We start from the raw sequence: 23,254 nt of genomic DNA, 5'->3' as shown, positions 1-23,254 counted from the left end.
TGTGGAGGGGGCAGGAGCGTTGAGAAGGAGGGGATCGGGGATCATGCCAGAAACTCACTCATTCACCGCTGCTGCGGCGCTCCGGGCAGGGAGCCGCCGCATTGTGGCCGGGGAGGGAAGTAGATCGGACGGCTGCAAGCGGCCATGGGGACTAGACAGAGGAACCGGCCGCCACCTCAGCGCTCTCTGCCGGCCTGGGAACTGCAGCTAATCTCGGGGACGCGAGGGATCTGGGTATTGCAGACAGTCCCAGGGCACGATTTAGGGCGGACGAATCTGCTGTTGCTGGAATTCGGAGTCGGACACCAACCAGGTCAGCTCCCGATGTTACCGTCCACATGGCCCACGGCTGAAGCCTCTGAAGCCTTGCGTGTGTGTGCGTGCGTGTGCGCGAATGCACGCAGCCACCAAGAAATCGTGCCTCCCCCCCGCAAATTGTGTCCCTCCCATGTTTTGATTGCGATTTCCGCCCATGGGCACGCAGGCGATGTTACCGACCCCTGGACTAAACCAAACGCTTGATCCTGTCTCGCCATCCTTTTTTCAAAATTTAGCAACTTAAATTGGGGGTGCGTCTTCATTGCTGGGAAATACGGTAAGCACTTCCGTTTTCCAGAGTCAGCATGCGTTCAGCATTGTGGTTTTCTCTGAAGCAACAGAGGCAGAGGGAGCAACCTGATAGATGTACTCTATATAAAATTTGGTGGGGTACAGTCAGAACACTTTTCCCACGGTGGAAATGTTAAAGAATAGGGGGAATTACTTTTAAGCCAGCGGGTAAAATTAAAAGATGATGTGTGAGGGGAGGTTTTATTTTACACAGAGGCGGTTGGTGCCTGGATTGTGCGACAAGGGATGGTGGTGGAAGCAGATATAATAGTAGTGTTTACGTGGCATTTGGAGTAATGCAGCAACATGCAGTGACTGGAGTAATATGGATCACGTGCAGTTTATATTAGCATATTGGTCAGCACAGTCATGTAGGCTGAAGAGCCTCTTCTTGTGCTGTATTGTTCCTAAGTTCAAATGCAGACAAATGGGTTTAGTGTTGGTGGATATCACAGTGAGCATGAGTACGATGGGCTGAAGGGGCCTGTTTGTGTGCTGTGTGATGTAAAGATTCATCTGACAGCCAAAGATGCAGTAAGGTATGTTGATTGGTTGGAGCTGATGGGCTTAGAGAGAAGTAACCACACTCCTCGTCCTGAGCTACAAAGTACAGTGCCCTCCATAATGTTTGGGACAAAGACCCATCATATATTTATTTGCCTCTGTACTCCGCAATTTGAGATTTGTAATATAAAAAAATCACATGGGGTTAAAGTGCACATTGTCAGATTTTAATAAGGGCAATTTTTATACGTTTTGGTTTCACCATGTAGAAATTACAGCAGTGTTTATACATAGTCCCCCCATTTCAGGGCACCATAATGTTTGGAACACAGCAATGTCGTGTAAATGAAAGTAGTCATGTTTAGTATTTTTGTTGCATATCCTTTGCATGCTATGCCTGTTCAGTTTTAGTTTAGTTTAGATATAAAGCAGGGAACCAGGCCCTGCGGCCCACCAGGTCAGCGCCGACCAGCAGTCCCCGCACATTATCCTACACCCACAAGGGACAGTTTTTACGTTTACCAAGACAATTAACCTACAAACCTGTGCGTCTTTGGAATGTGGGAGGAAACCGAAGATCTCGGAGGAAATTCACGCAGGTCACGGACAGAACGTACAAACCCCGTACAGACAGCAACCATAGTCGGGATCGAACCCGGGTCTCCGGCGCTGCATTCGCGGTAAGGCAGCAACACTACTGCTGAGCCACCGTGACTGCTTGAAGTCTGAGATTCATGGACATTACCAGTTGCTTGGTGTCTTCTCTGATGATGCTCTGCCAGGCCTGTATTGCAGCCATCTTTAGCTTATGCATGTTTTGGGGGCTAGTCCCCTTCAGATTTCTCTTCAGCGTATAAAAGACATGCTCAATTGGGTTCAGATCGGGTTAATGAATTGGCCACTCAAGAATTGACCATTTTATAGCATTGAAAATCTCCTTTGTTGCCGTAGCAGTACGTTTGGGATCAGGGGAGGATCAAAACATGGGGGGGCGAGATTTCTTGGTTCTCGCACATGCGCACAACTCCGAACTCCAGCAACAGCAGCTTTGTCTGCCCCGAATCGTGGGACTTGACTCGGCTCGTCCGCGGGGCATTTCATCGGCCGGCGCAGCTTAAAATCGGCCGGCTGGGGCTTCAACATCGGAGCCTCAATCGACTCGACGCAGCAGTTTGATTTTAAGCCACGCTGGACGATGAAAGGCCCCGCAAACGGGCCGATTCAGCCGGTCTCATAGCCGCTTGACTCTTTCAAAAGCTACAATGTGATAAATAACTCTTAAACAAATAAAACTGAAGCAAATAAAGGCAAACAGAAGAACCAACCTTGGAGGGGGAGAGAGAGAGAGAGAGAGATGGGAAAAAAATACTAAATAACGTTAGTGACCGTGAATGAGGGACGTACCTGCAAGCCAGCCAGGAAACCCGTTCGACTGGAGCCATTAATGACCTGATCCGTTTAAATCCGATACCCGTTTAAATCTTTCCCATCCACCAATACATCCAATTAGTTCAAATGGTAATTGTACCCACATCAGACAGCTTAAAGACATTTTCCGTGAATACCTTCAGTAATACGAAGGTCAAAACAAAATTGGTGACACATCGTGTTAATACGATGTTAATAGAGACATTGAACAATCGCTTAATAGTGACATCCCCGCTGTCTTGCGGAAAACGGACATTTTAATAGATTTCTTTCACCGAATTTCTAAATCCGGATTATAAAACATTAAGGGGATTGTCCCTCACCTCTCAAAACATGGGAGGGATGTGTGGGTCCCATCCCTCCTCCCCTCCAGGGATTTCCGTCCGTGTAAAAATGAACCACCGGCCATTTGTTTGAACTTGGGCAGATAGGATGTGTCACTACACTTCAGAATTCATTATGCTACAACCATCAGCAGTTGTATTATCAATGAAGGTAAGTGAGCCAGTACCTTCAGCAGCCATACATGCCCAGGCCATAACACCCCCACCACGTTTCACAAATGAGATTCAAGATTCAAGATAGATTTAATTGTCACGTGTGCCTGATGGCACAGTGAAATGAATTTCCATACAGCCATACAATAAAAATCAACAGGACACAACACACTATAGGGTTTGACATAAAACATCCCCACACAGCAGAATCAAAGTTTCCCACTGTGTGGGAAGGCACCAAAGTCAGTCTTCTTCCTCCACTATTCCCCATGGTCAGGGCCTCCCCAAGCCCTCCACAGTTGCCGCTACGGGCGGCCCGATGTTCAGGACCGCACGCCGGGGTGTTAAAAGTCCGACGTCGGGGCTGCGGGACGTCCTCAGCGGCGTGGACACAGAGTCGGCCCCCTCCTACCGGAGTCTGCGGCTCCCAAAGTCCGCAGGCCGCGCCGGGTGGAGATTGCTGCTGGAGACCCTCTGCAAGGCGCCCCAGGACTCCACGATGCCCGTGTTGGAAGCTCTCCGCACCAGAGCTCCACGATGTTGGAGCAGCCCTGGTCCGGTTCCCGGTCCCCGGCAGGAAAGGCCGCTCCGATCCAGCTGGTTGGCCGCGAGGTGGGGGGCGAGGACGCGACTCGGAGAAATAGTCGCGTCCCCGCCAGGAAGAGACTGAGAAACGGTTTTCCCCCTTACCCTGCCCCCCTCCCCCACATAGAGAAGTTAAAGTTTCCCCCAACACACGACTTTAGACTAACTAAAAATAATAAAAAAGACAGAAATAACAGACTGGCTGTAGGTAGAGGCTGCTGCCAGTGCAGCGCCCCCTAGTGGAATGGGGTGGTATACTTTGATTCTTGGGCAGTTCCTTCTTTCCTCCATACTTTGCTCTTGCCATCACTCTGATATAAGTTAATCTACATCTCATCTGTCCACAAGACCTTTTTCCAGAACTGTGGTTGCTCTTTTAAGTACTTCTTGGCAAACTGTAACCTGGCCATACTAGTTTTGTGGCTACCCAGTGGTTTGCATCTTGCAGTGCAGCCTCTGTATTTCTGCGGACAGTGGTCATTGACAAATCCACTCCTGAAGGGTGTTTCTGATCTGTCGGACAGGTGTTTGTGGATTTTTCTTTAATACAGAGAGAATTCTTCTGCCATCAACTGTGGAGGTCTTCCTTGGCCTTTGCAATTAGTAAGCTGACCAGTGCTCTATTTCTTAATGATGTTCCCAACAGTTGTTTCTCAGTCTCATAATGGCTTCTTTGACTTTCATTGGTACAACTTTGGTCTTTATGTTGATAAACAGCAATAAAAGTTTTCAAAGAAGATGGAAAGACTGGAGGAAAATCTAGGTGCTGAGAGCTCCTTATACCTGCATCAGGCACTGCCTACCCTGACTAAAATTATAAAATGGTCATTATTAAATATAAATAATAAAGGCACGGGAGAGTTAATAGATCGATCTCTTAGGTATGCGTAATTCTCCCGTTCCTTTCATCCACAGTCCATGTAACACGCGAACGTATGTGCAGCTCATGTGCCGTCGACGCTGCTTCAAGCCTTCAATGACAACGGTCTATAAAGGCAGCTGAAATTCTGCCTTTGCACCGTGGACTGCGTACTGTGCATGCGCAGCATCGTACTGCACATGCGCAGCGCAGGTTTCTTGGCGGGTTTTTCAAACATGGATTGTCATTATCTTAAGAGTATCTTAAGAAACAAAAAGAGAAGAATGGAGTTTGTGTACAAATAATGTGGTAAGCAAATTTCTTTGAGCTATGGTATTTCCCGGCAATGAAGACTCTATTTTTTACCCTAAAATAAGGCCTGAGAATTTACCTGCATCTTGGAGGCCGAAGACTAGATTGTTAGCCAAGAAAGATAGACTTGGGCCAAATCGCTTTTAAAACTTGGGAGGGACACAATGTGGCCTAACACATGGGTCGGCAACCTAAGGCCCGGATCCGACGCGTAACCCGAACTTAAGCGAACCCAAGCGAGCCGACCTGGGTGCAACAGCCAGACCTGCGGCAAGTGAGCTGACCTGGGAACTGCAGCCATTCGCGGGGCAAGCAGCCGACCTGGGAACTGCAGCCATTCGCGGGGCAAGCAGCCGACCTGGGAACTGCAGCCATTCGCGGGGCAAGCAGCCGACCTGGGAACTGCAGCCATTCGCGGGGCAAGCAGCCGACCTGGGAACTGCAGCCATTCCTGGGCAAGCGAGCCGACCTGGGAACTGCAGCCATTCACGGGGCAAGCAAGCCCACCAGGGCGCTACAGCCAGACCTGGGACAAGCTAGCCGACCTGGGAACTGCAGCCAGACCTGGGGCAAGTGAGCTGACCTGGGAACTGCAGCCATTCACTGGGCAAGCAGCCGACCTGGGAACTGCAGCCATTCACTGGGCAAGCGAGCCGACCTGGGAACTGCAGCCATTCGCGGGGCAAGCAGCCGACCTGGGAACTGCAGCCATTCGCGGGGCAAGCAGCCGACCTGGGAACTGCAGCCATTCGCGGGGCAAGCAGCCGACCTGGGAACTGCAGCCATTCGCAGGGCACGCAGCCGACCTGGGAACTGCAGCCATTCGCGGGCAAGCAGCCCACCTGGGAACTGCAGCCATTCGCGGGGCACGAAGCCGACCTGGGAACTGCAGCCATTCGCGGGGCAAGCAGCCGACCTGGGAACTGCAGCCATTCGAGGGGCACGAAGCCGACCTGGGAACTGCAGCCATTCGAGGGGCACGAAGCCGACCTGGGAACTGCAGCCATTCGCGGGGCACGCAGCTGACCTGTGTGTCACAGCCAGACCTGGGGCAAGCGAGCTGACCTGGCACGCAGGGTCTTGGAGGTGTGTGGCAGTTGTCGGTCAAGTGAGAATAACAGAGAACAGCGGCCTTGTCAACAGACGCGCACAGAAGCAGTTGGTATTAATTTTAATTCTGGTTGTCCCTATTTTTGACCTGGCTCGGAGACCGGACAGTGAGGGGACCAGCTCAAGAGCAAAGATCCTAGAGCGGAGCATGTCAGCGGGCGATGGATAACAGGACAGCAGGCGGTGGAGCTTACCTGTGTCAGCGCGAGTAACCTCAATAGGTCCCTTGAACTAGTATTGTCATTCAACTGATTCAACGTCCCAGTGTGCTCCTGTTTTTCCCACCATCTCTCCACCTGCTGTCACCCTCCACCCATTCAGTTATTCAGAATGGAAGCGATCTGGAAGCTTTGGGCAAATTGAATTGTTACTTTCTTTTTATTATTTTTATTTTTTTGAGCGTGAGAAATTCTATGTCCCGCCAGTCTTTTTTCAAAATGTAGCAACTCAAAATGGGGAGTGCGTCTTCGATGCAGGTGCGGTTTTTAATGATTTTTTAAAAGCTGACTGACAGCTTACGGAGAGGAGAACAATCTGCGCATGCGCGGTTTTCAACATTTATTGAAAGCCAACTGACTGCCTCCCTGACTAATTACTCACGGCACGTGCCTGACCTGTATTAAGGAGGCATTTAAACACACCTGAGCAATTACAAACAGCTGTGAAGCCATGTGTCCCAAACATTATGGTGCCCTGAAATGGGGGGACTGTATAAACACAGCTGTAATTTCTACATGGTGAGACCAAAATGGCCTTTAACAAAATCTGACAATGTGCAATTCAACCACATGTGATTTTTTTTCTATTACAGATCTAAAATTGTTGAGTACAGAGGCAAATAAATAAATGATGGGTCTTTGTCCCAAACATTATGGAGGGCACTGTATGACAGCTGCTGAAGATCCAAAGCGGCCAATTTTTAACCATGGCTTTCCCTCACCAGAGTGGGGATAATTCCCAGCTGCATCTGTTCCATACTGGACCTGGCCTGGCCTAGTCAGGAGGTGGAAGGCATTATTAGCCAGATTAATTTGTACAATAATCCAGAAGGGTTGCCAAATGATAATGTATGTGATGGGGTTGAAACCCGAGATTGGTCCAGGTCCGTGGACGGGCATGTCATGGATAAACAGGAGCTGGGGCTTTGCCTTTTCTTTAACAAGTTAATAAATGCTGGAAACACTCTGTAGGTCAACAGCTTATGTGGCAAGAGAAACAAACGTAACCTTTTCAGGCCAAATCTTTCCTCAGAATGCTATGTGCCCTGCTGAATGTTTCCTGCTTTTTCAGGTTTTTTTCCATTTCAGATTTCCAGCATCTAGTTCCTTTATTTTCTCCTTAACAAGTCTTGTGCAATTTCAAGGGGTTTGCTTGGGGTGACATTTGTAAAATGTGTTTCAGTTAATATTCAGATGGTCCTACTGGACATCATGAGTGTTTTGGATTCATGAATTTGATAACAGGCTGGTCGTTGATGTGTCAGTGAGTCAATCAATTTATCTGAACCCAATTTATCTGAACCCAATGCCTTTTATATGCTGAAGAGAAAACTGAAGGGGGCTAGCCCCCAAAACAAGCAGAAGCTAAAGACGGCTGCTATACAGGCCTGGCAGAGCATCACCAGAGTAGACACCCAGCAACTGGTGATGTCCATGAATCACAAACTTCAAGCAGTCATTGCATGCAAAGGATATGCAACAAAATACATACGAGATGGTGAGCATAATTTTGGAAATTCCCAGTTAGTTGTGGAAAGACAAAGGATGGTCTGGAAGAATAGGTCCTAAATTGGAGGATTCACTAATGTAAGGCATAACCTGGCAACTGCATATTAGAGCTTGCTGGTAGAACAACATCTAACAAGTGGAAGTATTTTAGTCATGAAACAGTCATAGTTAGGATAATGCGATTATGGAATCGTGGATGACAAAGGGTACTGAGGATTTGATGAAAGGGTAAAAAGGAAGCATCTTGAAGATGCACGTCCTTGAGATATGGGAGGAAACAGGGGCACCTGGAGAAAGCCCGCACAGTTACAGGGAGAACGTACAAATCTTTTGAATGTTTTTAATCGTACAGGTTTCAGGGATTGAGGATGAAGTGCAGCAACTGCAAAAAGCATTGCTGGATTACCTGGATGAGAATACCGAGACTGACCCCTCACTAATGGTAAGTGAAATCTAACCACTCAAATTGACAGGGAATTTACAATAGACATGCCTTCTTCGGGGCCTGTAAAGATATGGAAGGAGTTTTAAAGGGGTCCCGTGGTTATTTTTTAGACAGGGTGGTTAATATCTTGAACATGCTGCCAGAGGAGGTGGTGAAATCTGCTGCAATTACCGAGACATTTAGACAGGCACAGAAGGATGCTGTCGTAATGAATGCGTTCACTCAGACCCATAGAAACCTAGTTGAGCAATAGGCTGGACTGGCACCTCAATATCACAGGGTACAGATGCTACAGATGTGGAAATAAGAGAGGAGGGGGAGTTGGGTTTTTGATTGGGGGAAACATCACAGTGGTACCTCGAGAGGATATTCCAAGGGGAAAGTCTGATGAGGCGACACTGGTAGAATTGAGTAACAAAGGTGATCGTATAGGGATTGCAATATGTCCCCCAGAAGTCATTTGGAATTGGAGAAGAAAATATGCAGGGTGAGAGATCACATATAGCTGTAAGAATAATAGTCATACAGTCCCTTCAGTCCAATTCATTAATGATGGTCAAGATGCCCCATCTATGCCAGTCCCTTTTGCCCGTGTTTGGCCCATATCTCTTTAAACCTTTCCTATCCATGTACCTTTTAAATGTTGTTAAACTACCTGCCTCAACTACCTCCTCTGGCAGTTCATCACATATTCCCAGCACCTTCTGGGTGAAAAAGCTGCCCCCCATGTTACTATTAAATCTTGCCCCTCTCACCTAAAGCATATGTCCTCTAGTTCTTGTTTCCTCTACCCTGGATAAAGACTGTCCATTCACCCTATCTATCCGCCTCATGATTTTATACTCCTCTACACGATCACCCTTCAGGCTTCTGCACTCCAAGGAATAAAGTACTAGCCTACCCAACCTCTTCCAATAGCTCATGCCCATGGGTCCTGAAAACATCCTCATCATTTTTTTCTGCACCCTTTCCACCTGAACAACATCTTTCATATAGCAGATGACAAAACTAAACACAATACTCCAAATGTGGCGTCACCAAGATCTTATTCAACTTTAACACAACGTCCCAACTTCTGTACTCAATACTTTGACTAATGAAGGCCTTTATCTATCTGTGACGCCATTTTCAGGGAACTGTGCACCCGTACTCCTAGCTCCCTCTGCTCTACAACACTCCCCAAGGTCCTACCATTCATTGGGAAGGTCTTGCCCTGGTTCAACGTTCCAAAATACAACACCTCGCACCTACCTGCAATAAAATCCATGAGCATTCCTCAGCCCGCTTGCCCAGCCGATCAAGTTATTTTTGATAACCATCTTCACTGTCTATATAATCATCTACTTTAGTCTTGCCTGAAAACTACTAATGATGCCTAATACATTCTCATCCAAATCATGTATACGGATGACAAACACACTATGTCCAGCACCAACAACTGAGGCACACCACTAGTCACAGGCCTCCAAATGAAAAACTTCCTTCCACCATCACCCTCTGCTCCTTTCCATCAAGCCAATTATGTATCCAATTACCTAGTTCTCCCTGAATCTCAAGCAATCCAAACTTCTAGAGCAGCAATCACGCAGAACCCCTTCTACTGTAATGCCGACTACACGCAAGACCTCCCCATTAACTTTGCGAGTTCCCTAGTTTTCATGTCTTTCTCCATGGTGAAAGCAGAGGAGAAATATTCATTAACCATGCCCATCTCATGCTGCTTCACACATAGATGTCCACTTTGGTCTTTGAGGGGCCCTATTCTGGTCCCAGTTATTCTTTATCCTTTGATACACATAAAGCCTTTGATCTGTACATGCTTGGCTTTCGGCACTGCCAGCATGAGAGCCAACACAAACTACAGGAACAACATCTCATTCCATCTGGTTACTCTACAACCCAGTGGTATGCACATCGCATTTTCCATTTCCAGCTAACCCTTGCCTCCTGTGTTTGCCTCTCCCCCCTCCCCCCCTCCCATTTTCATCCCACTCCCCTTCTTGGTTCCATCCATCTACAACCCACACATTTCACCTTGCAAATACCCTCTCTCACCTGTGTCCATCTGCCTTCCCCCCCCCCCCCCCCCCCCCCCCCCGTCTGTTTTCATCTGTCACCCTCCTGCCTCTGTCTCCCAACCCCACCCCACTTTATCTGCTCATCATCCTTCAACCTTCCTTCCACCTGTCACTCAATGGCCCCTGTCTCACCTCTCCCCTTCTCCTCGATATATCTGGTTACCTTCCCTCTCCACTACCAGTCCTGACTCGGGATTTCAACCAGAACTGTTGATGGTTCCTTACCACTCTTCTTACCCTCTCCCTCAGATGCTGCTCAGCCCAGTCAGTTCCTCCAGCAGTTTGTTGCTTTTAACAAAACCTCCCCATTCATCAACTCCAACCCCATCACAAAAAATACCTACATGCTGTTTGTCTTCTTAACAACTTGTTGAATCTGCTGACTATTTATTTCTGATTCGTGCACCTGAACAACTTAATGTCCCCCTGAACCGATCATTTCCAGCCTCTCTCCACTTAGACAACAATCCATCTTTTGATTTTTCTGACCAAACTGCCCGACCCGAATCACAATGTCCTCGTCACAACATATCCTTCCACCTATTTTTAGGAGGTTTGCATTTTGTTTTTCCTCCAGGTAACGAATGTCCATAATAAACAATTGTGGGCCAAGAACTGATCCCTGGAGCACTCCACTAATTACATTCCTCCAGCCTGACGTGGACCCATTTATTCCAATATGGTTTTCTGAGCGACAGCCAGTTTTTAATCCGTGCTAACACTTGTCACCTAACGGCCTCTGTTTACCTCCAATTACTTGGGCTCTTAATTTATGCAGCAGTCCCTTGAGTAGCACCTTGTGAAATGTCTTTTGTGAATATAAATGCACCACAGGTTCTCTTCTATCAGTTTTCCTGTCACACCCTCAACAAATTATTTTGAGGTTTCATGCCTTTCATAAAACCATGTTGACTTGGTTTGATTGTATTCAGCTTTCCTAAATAATATGTTATTTCCTCCTTGATTATTGACTCCACATCTTGTCAGATCAATTAACTTGGTCTGATTGTCTCCCTTTGAGCTTCGTGCTGGCTATTTTCCAATCTTCTGGTACCTCCTGGAATTTAGCAATCTATGGGAAAAATATACAGTGATTTTCTCTATGCCTTTAGCTAAATCTTTAAACCATTTAGGTCCCAGTGATCTGTCTATCTTAAGCCCCGTGAGTTTCCCTAAAAATGTATCTCATGTTTGGGATTTTATTATTATTTGATATAAGCTCATCTCTCACCTTGCAGATACTTGCAGAGACATCCATGGTGAAATGTGTGTCATTTCTTTCTGTTAATAATTCTCCAGCCTCGTTCTCCAGATGTCCCACACTTACCTCAGCCACTGCCTTCTATTTACACATAGCATTTCTTCAAGATAGTAGTGTAGCCATGGGCACTCACATGGGCCCCAGCTATGCCTGCTAGTGAAGATGGTTATCAAAAATTACAGAAGGATCTTGTTCACTTGGTCAAGACTGAGAAATGGTTAATATAGTGTAATGAGAATAAGTGAGGTGTTACATTTTGGGACGTAAAACCAGCGCAGGATCTACATAGTAAATGGTCGGGCCTCGGGAATGTTGTAGAGCAGAGGGATCTAGGAATGTAGATCAATAATACCCTGAAAGTGGTCACAGGTAGATAGGATGGTTTAAGTGGTGCTGCTCTCTCTCTCTCTCCCCCTTCCCCCAGATGGAAAAAACATAGAGTTCCCCTGGTCCTTACCTTTCACCATATATACCAGTCTCTATATCTGTATCTACTCCACCAGGCTCTGTATCTAACACACCATTCTCCAGCATTTCCACCACCTCCAACATGATGTCATCTCCCATCACATCTTCCCATCCCCAATCCTTTCTGCTTTCCACAAAGACCGCTCTCTCAATAACTCCTTGCTTCACTCATCCCTTCCCACCCAAACCACCCCTTCCTCGGGTATTTACCCTGTAACCACAGGAGATGTAACACCTGTCCCTATACCTCCTCCCTCACATCTATCCTGGAACCACAGCAGTATGTCCAGATGTGACAGGTTTCTGTGCAGGTTTCTAAGCTCATTTGCTGAATTCAGTGCTCCTGATGTTTCCTCCTTTATACCAACTAGACCAGGCAACCCTTTCACTAAACACTTGTGCATGGTCCACTGAGGCCTGCTGGATGTCCTGGTTGCTAACTATTTCCAATCCCATGCTGGGAATGGAAATGGTTAGCCTCCATTGCCAGAGGAAGACCATACGCAAACTGGAAGAACAGTATCTCATGTTCTATTTGGGTAGTTTCGGCACGAACATGCAGTTGCAGTTCCTTGTGCCTTAATAGAAACATTCTGTTTGCTCTGATACTGCCCACACAGTTTCTCTCAAAATTAGTTTTCTCCCTTAGTTTTGTCTTTTGCTGCTGAATCCATCCATGCATTAAATTGAAATTACTCTAAAGTTAAAAGCTGTTAATTACACAGACTTGATTTCACTCCCACTGCTCCTCACCACAATCACTGGGCCTTGCCTATATTTTAGCTTAAACTATTAAACTATGTGTGTGTGAGACCCCTCGATAAAGATGTTTGTGACCCCGCAATAAATGTGTGTGCGTTTTTCAGTTTGCTAGGAAATTTTACATTGCACAATGGTTCCGTGACACTACAATGGAGACAGAAAAAGCAATGAAGTCACAGAATCAGAAGGATGATGACTCCTCGGATGGGGCACAACATGCCAGGGAGATCGAGTCCACAGGAGAGATTATGCAAAGAGCAGAAAAGCGCAAGAAGTTCCTTCGCTCTGTCATCAAAACTGCGCCAACACAATTTAGCACCCTGAGGTAAGTGTGCTATACCGCGATACAGCACAGAAACACACACTTCAGCCCGACTTGTCCATGCTGACCAAGTTGCCTAATCCAGCTAGTCCCGCTTGCCTACACTTGGCCCATGTTCTTCCATATCTTTTGGATCGGGTCCCTTCTTCAGACTGATGGAGTATAATAGAGATAGCTGGTGTGAAGGGAAGGAAGAGGCAAGAGTTGGGTAGTGAGAGGTAGGCCCAGTTCAGATCAGTCTGAAGAAGGGTTTCGGCCCGAAACGTTGCCTATCTCTTTCGCTCCATAGATGCTGCTGCACCCGCTGAGTTTCTCCAGCACTTTTGTCTACCTTCCAGTTCAGATGAGGTTTGATTAGGTGGTGAAACAGGCAAGGGAAGAGAAAGGTGGAGATGGTTAGTGGAGAAGACAAAAGGTGCCTCTGATAAAGATGGATGGGAGTGGTGGTGAATGGACATGGGTGAGGGGACAGATGGACGAAGAGAAAAGTGCTGGCTTGGCGTAGGAAAGGGTGGGTGATGAGTAGATGGAGGAGGGGAAAGTTGGGGACGAGGGGCTGGAAACATGGGGGTGTGTGGTGGGGTAGGGGTGTCAGGTAGATGAGAAGGGGAGGGGTTACCTGAAAATGGAGCTCTTGCACCTTTTGCCTACTCCACTGAACACCTCCAGTTCAAGATTGTGGCGTCTGCAGGCTCGCCCTCAAATCATTTCCTATTCCTGTACCTCCCTAAGTGTCTTTTAAATGTCATTATTGTACCTACTTATACTACATCCGTCAGCTTGTTCCACATATGCACCATTACCTATGTGCGAAAGTTGCCTCTCAGGTCCCTTTTAAATCTTTCCCCTCTCACCTTAATCTTTGCCTTTTAGTTTTAGAATCCCTGCCCTGAGGAAAAGACTGTCTATTTACCTTGTCAATGCCCCTGATGATTTTATATACCTGTAACCTCCCTCCTCAATGTCCTATGCACCAGGGGAAAAAAGTCCCAGCCTCTCCTTATAACTCAAACCCTCAATCTTTTTTGCACACTCTTCAGTTTAATTACATCCTTCCTACCAACTAGATATGTACACAGTGAGTTCTTCCAGCACTTTGTGTTTTTGCTCCTGTATTCAATATCCTGACCTGATGATGGAGTTGTGTTCTAAGTGGCTTCTTCTCCACCCTGTCCACCTATGTTGTCATCTTTCTGGAAAATATCCCTGCACCCCTCAATCTCTCTGTTCTACACAATTCCCCAATGCCCTACCATTTACTGTGAAAGTTCCACTCTGGTTTGTTCTACCAAATATAACACCTTGCATTTATTTGAATTAAATTCTACCTGCCGTTCCTTGGACCTTTGGCCCTGTTAGTCAAGATTCTTCTCTATTCCTAGATAATCTTCACTGTCCACTGTATCACGGATTTTGGTGTCAGCTGCAAACTTGCTAATCATACCACCTTCATTCACATCCAAATTGTTGATATAAATAATGAACAGTAGTAGACAGATTCTTGTGTCTCACCACTTCTATCTGAAAAACACTCCTCTACCACCACCCTTTGTTTCCTACCTTCAGGACAATGTTGTATGCACTTGGCCAGCTTGCTCTGAATCTATGTGTTATTGTGTGAGGTGCAGCAATAGGCAGGTCGTTCAGAACATTTGATTTCAGGTTTCAAGATGGTTTCTGCAGGTTGATCCATGAATGAAGTACTTTCACAACACGTGAATTGGATTTTCTTGTTCTTTTATCGGTGCTGGCTGAAGCAGTATTGATAATCAATATCTAAGTCAAGTCAAGTCAAGTTTATTTGTCACATACACATACGAGATGTGCAGTGAAATGAAAGTGGCAATGCTCGCGGACTTTTGTGCAAAAGACAAACAACAAAACAACCAAACAAATTATAAACACAATCATAACACACATATCCTTTTACATAATAAATAATGGAAGGAAAAACGTTCAGTAGAGTTAGTCCCTGGTGAGATAGGCGTTTACAGTCCGAATTGCCTCTGGGAAGAAACTCCTTCTCAACCTCTCCGTTCTCACCGCATGGCAACGGAGGCGTTTGCCTGACCATAGCAGCTGGAACAGTCCGTTGCAGGGGTGGAAGGGGTCTCCCATGATTTTATTTGCTCTGGAGTTGCACCTCCTGTTGTATAGTTCCTGCAGGGGGGGCGAGTGAAGTTCCCATAGTGCGTTCGGCCGAACGCACTACTCTCTGCAGAGCCTTCTTGTCCTTGGGTAGTAATTGGTGGCAGTGTAGCATTCGACTGGTGCGCCCACTTACTGAAGCAGATGCAGCACGATGTACTGCACAGAAAATGTATCTGGGCAAACTGCAAACTGTGCAGTGTAAACCTGCAGACTGAACTTGTGATAGATACCTCAGTGAAATAACTGGCATGTAGCTAACTGTAGACAGCTTAACTAACATACGACTACTGTTTTACTGGCCACCTTAAACCACCCATCTTTCTTTGTCTAACGTTTCCTTTCCCACCTACAGAATGAACTCTGCTAACGTGGACTATGAGGATGCCTGTCTGATTGTCCGATACTTGGCCTCTATGAGGCCGTTTGCACAGAGCTTTGATATTTATTTGACGCAGGTGAGTGTTACTGTATACTGCCGTCTTCAGGAAAACCATGATCAATGTGATAGCGACAGGGAACTGCAGATGCTGGCTTGCCAGAAAGATGTAAAATGCTGGAGTAGCAGCGGGTTCGGCACCGGCTCTGGAGGGATGAGTGAACCAAGGAGTTACAGTGGGAGGGATCTCTGCGGAGTCAATGTGCAAGGAATTTGAAGGAACAGGATAGTGATTCTTAGTGTTAGGAATAAAGCATACAGCTAGATGAGCGGGGGGGGGCGGGATGTCCATTTGGATGTGATGTGAAAAGAATCTTTTCTATTCCTTATAGACCAGGGGATGTGAGGAGATCATAAATGAATATTACTTATTGGTATATTACCAGGGAGAAGGATGAGGCTGGCGGCCAGAGAGTTAAGGGAGAGGTACGCTGATATTCTGGAGCATGTTGCATCTGGTAGGTGGTGGTTTAGAAATATGAGGGTGTGTTAGGATGAACCGCAGAGCCTGAGATGATCTATCCCAAGCTGCTTAGCCATGGGTGAAGCACCCACGACCAGAGGAAATCTAGAGTGAGGGTTAACTGATGGATCTGTGTCTGGACGACTGAAATTTCCTTCTGCTATTGATTGGATGTGGTGATGTTTTCCATTTTCAGATTCTACGTGTTCTAGGAGAGAGTGCGATTGCTGTACGAACAAAGGCCATGAAATGTCTGTCGGAGGTAGTTGCAGTGGACCCCAGCATTCTTGCAAGGGTAATGATTTATTTATGCCACCCGTCATTTATGACCTCATCTTGGTCTCTGTAGAGCTGCTTACACATCAACTTCAGCGCCCAGTTTGCTGTCTGTCAAATCCTTGATACACATTCAAAGCAAATCCCTTATCTCTTACTCTGAATCTATGCCCTCTAATTTATTCACCTCGGATATGGTGAAAAAATTCCTGCTGTTTAACCTATCTGTACTAATGATTTATATGCCTCAAACATGTCCTTATGGTGACACAGCAGTAGAGTTGCTGCCTTACTGCGCTTGCAGTGCCGGAGACCCGGGTTCCATCCGGACTACATGCACTGTCTACGGAGTTTGTACGTTCTCCCCATGACATAGAAACATAGAAAATAGGTGCAGGAGGAGGCCATTCGGCCCTTCAAGCCAGCGCCATTCATTGTGATCATGGCTGATCGTCCCCTATCAATAACCCGTGCCTGCCTTCTCCCCATATCCCTTGACTCCACCAGCCCCTAGAACTCTATCTAACTCCCTCTTAAATCCATCCAGTGACTTGGCCTCCACTGCCCTCTGTGGCAGGGAATTCCATAAATTCACAACTCTCTGGGTGTAAAAGTTTTTTTTCTCACCTCAGTCTTAAATGACCTCCCCTTTATTCCAAGACTGTGGCCCCTGGTTCTGGACTCGCGCAACATTGGGAACAGTTTTCCTGCATCTAGCTTGTCCAGTCCTTTTATAATTTTATATGTTTCTATAAGATACCCCCTCATCCTTCTAAACTCCAGTGAATACAAGCCGAGCCTTTTCAATCTTTCCTCATATGACAGTCCCGCCATCCCAGGGATCAATCTTGTGAACCTACGCTGCACTGCCTCATTCACAAGGATGTCCTTCCTCAAATTAGGAGACCAAAACTGTACACAATACTCCAGATGTGGTCTCAGCAGACCCCTATACAACTGCAGAAGAACCTCTCTACTCCTATACTGAAATCCTCTTGTTATGAAGGCCAACGTTCCATTAGCTTTCTTCACTGCCTGCTCTACCTGCTTGGGTTTTCTCTGAGATCTTCGGTTTCCTCCCACACTCCAAAGAAGAACAGGTTTGTAGGTTACACAAAAAAGCTGGAGAAACTTAGCGGGTGCAGCAGCATCTATGGAGCGAAGAAAATAGGCAACGTTTCGGGCCGAAACCCTTCTTCAGACTGCGGGCATGAACATTGAATTCCCCAATTTTGTTAGCCCTTGCTGTCTCCTCCCCTTCCTCAGCCCTCGGGCTGTCTCCTCCCATCCCTCAGGCCCCTCCTCCTCCTTTTTCCTTTCTTCTCCCCGCCAGCCCCCATCAGTCTGAAGAAGGGTTTCGGCCCGAAACGGTGCCTATTTCCTTCGCTCCATAGATGCTGCTGCACCCGCTGAGTTTCTCCAGCTTTTTTGTGTACCTTCGATTCTCCAGCATCTGCAGATCCTTCTTAAACAAGGTTTGTAGGTTAATTGGCTTGGTAAATGTAAAATTGTCCCCAGTGTGTGTAGAATAGAGTTGTTGTGCGGGGATCGCTGGTTGGTGCGGACCCGGTGGGCCGAAGGCCTTGTTTCTGCACTATATCTCTAAACTAAACTAAACCTATGCTCCCAAGGAGAACAGAACCAACTTCTCCAGTCTCTCTTCATATCTAAAACATTCCATCCCAGGCAACATGAAGAATGTCCTCTGCCCCCTCTCTTACAGTGTGGTGACCAGAACTGCACACGGTACTCCATCAGAGTCTTGATTAATGTTTTATAAAGCAGGAACATAACCTGCCTGCGCTTCTATTCAATGCCTAACTACTGAAGCCCAATATCCCATATTTGGTCTTTAACCATCTATGCTCCAAGGATTTTTGGACTTGCATGCCAAGATTCCTCTTTCACCTTGCTCTTCATGGTGCATGCCCTAGTTGGCTCTTGATACTTAGCTGTTGAATTTGAAAGCTGTTGCCTGTTCTCTTTACAGTTGGACATGCAACGAGGGGTCCATGGACGCCTGATGGACAATTCCACGAGTGTGCGTGAAGCAGCTGTGGAGTTACTGGGTCGTTTTGTGCTGAGTCGACCTCAGCTTACGGAGCAGTATTATGACATGTTGATCGAAAGGATACTGGTACGTCCATCTCTTGACTACTCTAGAAGGTACAATCTAATCCAATTAATGATTGGCTGTGTTTTGGCCCATCTCCTTCTAAACCTTCCACGAACCTGTACTTGTCTTTCTGCCTTGAAGATTGTTGATTACTTCCAAGCCTTATTGTGATCTGAATTATAGAAATGACAACGGAGCAGAATATTCAGCTGAGTGGTCATGTTGACCAAGAATGGACGTGGTTAATCACAGGTAGATACAAAATGCTGGAGTAACTCAGCGGGACTGGCAACAACTCTGGAGAGAAGGAATGGGTGAAGTTTCTGGACGAAGCCCTTCTTCAGACTGCTTAATCACACGCAGCTTGAAGCTTCACTTTTTCAGTTACTTGATCATTAAAGTGTCAACACTGTTGACTATGCCAGCATCTATTGTCCCTTAGTGGAAGGAACGAAGGGTATTTGAATGTGGGTTAATTCAGCTGGGAGACTTTGAACGGCAGCCATGCACTTGTGAAACCTTGTATTTGCATTGTAAAACTGACAGTGTTGTATTATGTTTAGCTATGTGGAAGTATTGGTGTGTACTTCCCCAGTTCTTGTTTACAATCTGACCTCATTAATCTTTGTAGACTTGTAGAATTGTGCAGTGCAGCTCTGAATCTGTGAATAAGTACTGCCTCTAGTCCCATGGAGTTTATCAACCCTTGGAAATTATATGAGATTTCACTAATCAGGTTAATGGCCAGAGATTCCAACTTGGGCCTTTTACGAATTCTTGGCTCAATATTGTGATTGATGCCAACAGTGAAGTGCTAATACAGCTAATGGGAAAAGGAGATATGCAGGGCAAGGTTTTTATACAGAGTAGTGGGTGCCTGTAACACACTTCCAGGGGAAACGGTGAAAGCAAATTCTTCTTAGGCCCCCTTCGGTCATGGCTGACCATGGGTGTCTCCCTATATGGAGGACGCCTGTGTGTGACTTTGTTTTGAGTTAGTAGACTGGTGCACAGACAGCCACCCCACGGTCCTTGACAGATCTGGGTCAGGATCCAGTGGCGTGGAGTCCAAGACGACCGGAGACCCTTTGCTGCTGCAGCCTTCATCCGCCTTCCCAGCCGTGGTGACGCTCCACTAAGGTCCCGTCAATCATCATCCTCTGCTTGCTCCACCTTGAGTTTTTGGTTGGATTGCTCTTTGTCAGAGACCTCCCCCTCGACCTTACCACCATGGGTGGCCCTACTAGGAGCATCGCTCCGGACGGCATCGCTCTCAGGATCTCAGGTCCACACAAGCTTCTCCACCACGACAAGGTGACAATACACGGAGAAGAAAAGCAAATATGATAATAACATTTAAGAGCATTCAGGTACACACATGAACAGTCAGGGAATGGACAGATATAGATGAAATGCTGATATTTGGACAGATCTGTAGATGGGAAAGTTATTGAGGGAATTGGGCCAAATGCAGGCAAATGGAATTAGTGTCGATGTTGGTCAGCATGGATAAGAGGTCAAGTGGCCCCATTTCTGTGCTGTACAATTCTATGATTGGACAATGAAGGTTGGAAGCAGATTCAGGAATGAGTTAAATTTGACAAACACTGGTGAGAATTTGGCAAGACTACAGGGCCAATGCCACGGTAGTGGAACTAATTGTTCTACTCTATCAAAGAGCCATCACAGCTCAGATGGGCCACATTCCGTGCTGAACTGGGACATTTTCCAAAATCCACGTGTTCTGTTAATAGTAAATGTTTCAAAAAAAAAAAAAACTAGATCCACCAGGTTGAAATGTCACAGCTCTTGCCTTGCATTCTTTGAGTTCTCCGCGTTAACAAGTTTTCTTTTACAGGACACTGGTATCAGTGTAAGGAAGAGGGTGATCAAGATTTTGCGTGACATCTGTATTGAACAACCAACATTCTCCAAAGTGACTGAGATGTGTGTGAGAATGATTCGCAGGGTCAATGATGAAGAGGGTATTAAGGTAAAACCACACAAACTAACATTGTTCATGGCCTTGAATCAGCTATGAAACCTTTAGCTGGCACCCAGCTCCCCTTTCCACAATGCGCCATGGTCTTTAAAGCTACTTTGGTATAAACATGTCATGGGTTATCAGTGTATAGCAAGCTGCACACCACAAAGGTCATGGAATTGGTGTCTCAAAACTGGTCACATATAATCCAAACTGACGTTAGTGTGGTGGGCTAAGGAAGATGTATAAAGATACTGACGATATCACGGGGTGTCACTGTAGTTTTGGGTAATGCATGACCTCAATGCACAGAGTAAGAGAGTGTGTAGAATTTACGGTTAATGTGGGTGGAATTAATGCGAAGGCTGGGCAAGTGGGGAGAATGGGATTAACGCTTGAGCGTGCAGAGTTAAAGTTCATTGGGGAATTGCAGTGAGGAACGTTTAGGTTAATGCCGAGGGTTGGGGAAATTGGAATGAATACCAACCGGGGTGGACAAAGGTGGAGAGTTTGAGACTAATGAGTGTGAAACGTCTCTGGTTAATGCACAAGTTAGGTATACAGAGTGTTTGGAGTCTATGAACAGGGCAAGGAATGTGGAGTTAGGATGGTGGTTGTGGGGATAATGCTTTGTACCACCTTCTAACCATTTTATAGGTAGAAACAATCTAATATGTTCATTACAATATATATTAATGATTTGGATGAAGGGATTAAGAGTAACATTAGCAAATTTGCAGATGACACAAAGCTGGGTGGCAGTGTGAACTGTGAGGAGGATGCTATGAGGATGCAGGGTGACTTGGATAGGTTGGGTGAGTGGGCAGATGCAGGTTAATGTGGACAAATGTGAGGTTATCCACTTTGGTGGCAAAAACAGGAAGGCAGATTATTAACTAAATGGTGTCAAGTTGAGAAAAGGGGAAGTATAACGGGATCTGGGGGGTCCTTGTTCATCAGTCACTGAAAGTAAGCATGCAGGTACAGCAGGCAGTGAAGAATGTGAATGGCATGTTGGCCTTCATAACAAGAGGATTTGAGAATAGGAGCAAAGAGGTCCTCCTGCAGTTGTACTGGGCCCTAGTGAGACCACACCTGTTGTTGTGTGCAGTTTTAGTCTCCAAACTTGAGGAAGTACATTCTTGCTATTGAGGGAGTCACGAGGTTAATTCCCAGGTAGGCGGGACTGTCATATGTTGATAGATTGGAGCGGCTGGGCTTGTATACTTTGGAATTTAGAAGGATGAGAGGGGATCTTATTGAAATATATAAGATTATTAGGGGTTTGGGCACGCTGGAGGCAGGGATCATGTTCACGATGTTGGGGGAGTCCCGAACCAGGGTCATAGTTTAAGAATAAGTGGTAAGCCATTAGGAACGGAGATGAGGAAAAACTTTTTCACACAGAAAGTTGTGAGTCTGTGGAATTCTCTGCCTCAGAGGGTGGTGGAGGCTAGTTCTCTGGGTGCTTTCAAGAGAGAGTTAGATAGAGCTCTTAAAGATAGCACAGTTAAGGGATATGGGAAGAAGGCAGGAACAGGGTACAGAGGATGATCAGCCATGATCACATTGAATGGCGCAGTGCTGGCTCAAAGGGCTGAATGGCCCGCTCCTGCACCTTTGTCTATTGTCTAATATAATGGATCGAGGAAGATAGAAGTGAAGCTATTTTATTTTCACTTCACTCATGCCATTTTGATGACCATTTTCAAATTTACTGTGGGGGGGTTTGGATCTGTGAACTAGATTGCTAACTCCTTAACTTAGGGATCTGCAAGGGATCAACACTGAGGAGAACAGAATACTTCAAACTTTTCTCATGACCATTACTGAATGCATATTGCCGGGATTTGCTTGACATGACATGAAATTGCATTTGGAGTTCAGACTACAACTTAGAGTCAAAGCAGACTACAGAAATAGTCAGAATTGGGCCTCTTTCAAATTGCTATATATATATATCTGTCATGGCCTATTTCCATGCTGTATGACTATGTTACAAAATGGAACCTACTTTCAGCATCATTTCATGAAATGTATTCCTATTTAAACTAGCCCTCTTGGAAGAAATCTTTGCTTCTTTCTTCTGGATCTTTTACCAGTTAATTAAAATGTAGAACCTTTTGATTGCTGACCCATCTGCTGGAAGAAAATAGTTCCCTGATATTTTTAATCATCTTCAAGGTGTGAGTGTTGCTGACGAGATCAGCATTTATTGTACATCCCTATTTGCTGTGGAGAAGAGTGAAGGGAATAAGTGCTTAGGGCAGTGGATAGGGGAATGGTTGGGGCAATGTCATCCTGGATGGTGTCAAGCTTTTTCTGTGTTTTTAGAACTGCACGCAAAGACAAGTGGAAGCTATCCTGTTACACTCATGAATTAGAACATCAAACGGTACAGCACGAGAACAGGCTCTTTGGTCCACAATGTCTGTGCTGAACATGATGCTGACGAACTTAGCTGGTTGCACATAATCCATATGTGTCTTTTTACAATACTGCACACAATAATGTGACAAATGGGGTCAAATTTCAAATTCCTTCAAAAAAGTTGACACGCACTTTATTGGGTTCATGACGAACATAGTATCAACAACAAATATAAGAAAAGATAGCATATTGATGGCAAGTTTCTGAAAATGGCATCAGAATACACAAATACATTTTGTGTAACGGTTGTTGCGTGGTATCCACCAGTGACCTGGTTGGCACAGTAAGTGCACATATTTCTTATTCCTTTCTATATTGATGAATACCACATGGAACAATAAAATTGCAAACACCGTTTCCACTTCATTCACCTGATCATGTAGTAGAATACTGCATCCATCTGAGTGGACACCGCAACACGCGTTACACCA

At 46.0% G+C, this 23,254-nt stretch overlaps 1 protein-coding gene across 4 annotated transcripts in view; it reads left to right on the top strand.

The window, feature by feature from the left end:
- Positions 1-23,254, top strand: part of nipblb (NIPBL cohesin loading factor b) — a 333,312-nt gene that overhangs the window by 232,818 nt on the left and 77,240 nt on the right. For all 4 annotated transcript variants that reach the window (XM_055631095.1, XM_055631096.1, XM_055631094.1 and 1 more), the window contains 6 exons: positions 7,984-8,073; positions 12,750-12,970; positions 15,471-15,573; positions 16,214-16,312; positions 18,284-18,430; positions 20,268-20,402. In XM_055631095.1, coding sequence (XP_055487070.1) covers positions 7,984-8,073; positions 12,750-12,970; positions 15,471-15,573; positions 16,214-16,312; positions 18,284-18,430; positions 20,268-20,402 — 795 coding nt within the window. The remainder of the gene's footprint in view (positions 1-7,983; positions 8,074-12,749; positions 12,971-15,470; positions 15,574-16,213; positions 16,313-18,283; positions 18,431-20,267; positions 20,403-23,254) is intronic.

This window comes from Leucoraja erinacea, unplaced genomic scaffold (genome assembly GCF_028641065.1).
Source record: "Leucoraja erinacea ecotype New England unplaced genomic scaffold, Leri_hhj_1 Leri_64S, whole genome shotgun sequence".
In the NCBI taxonomy this organism is placed as follows: Eukaryota; Metazoa; Chordata; class Chondrichthyes; order Rajiformes; family Rajidae; genus Leucoraja; species Leucoraja erinaceus.
The sequence above is the reverse complement of the archived record's forward strand: the minus strand, read 5'-3'. Positions and strand labels throughout refer to the sequence as shown.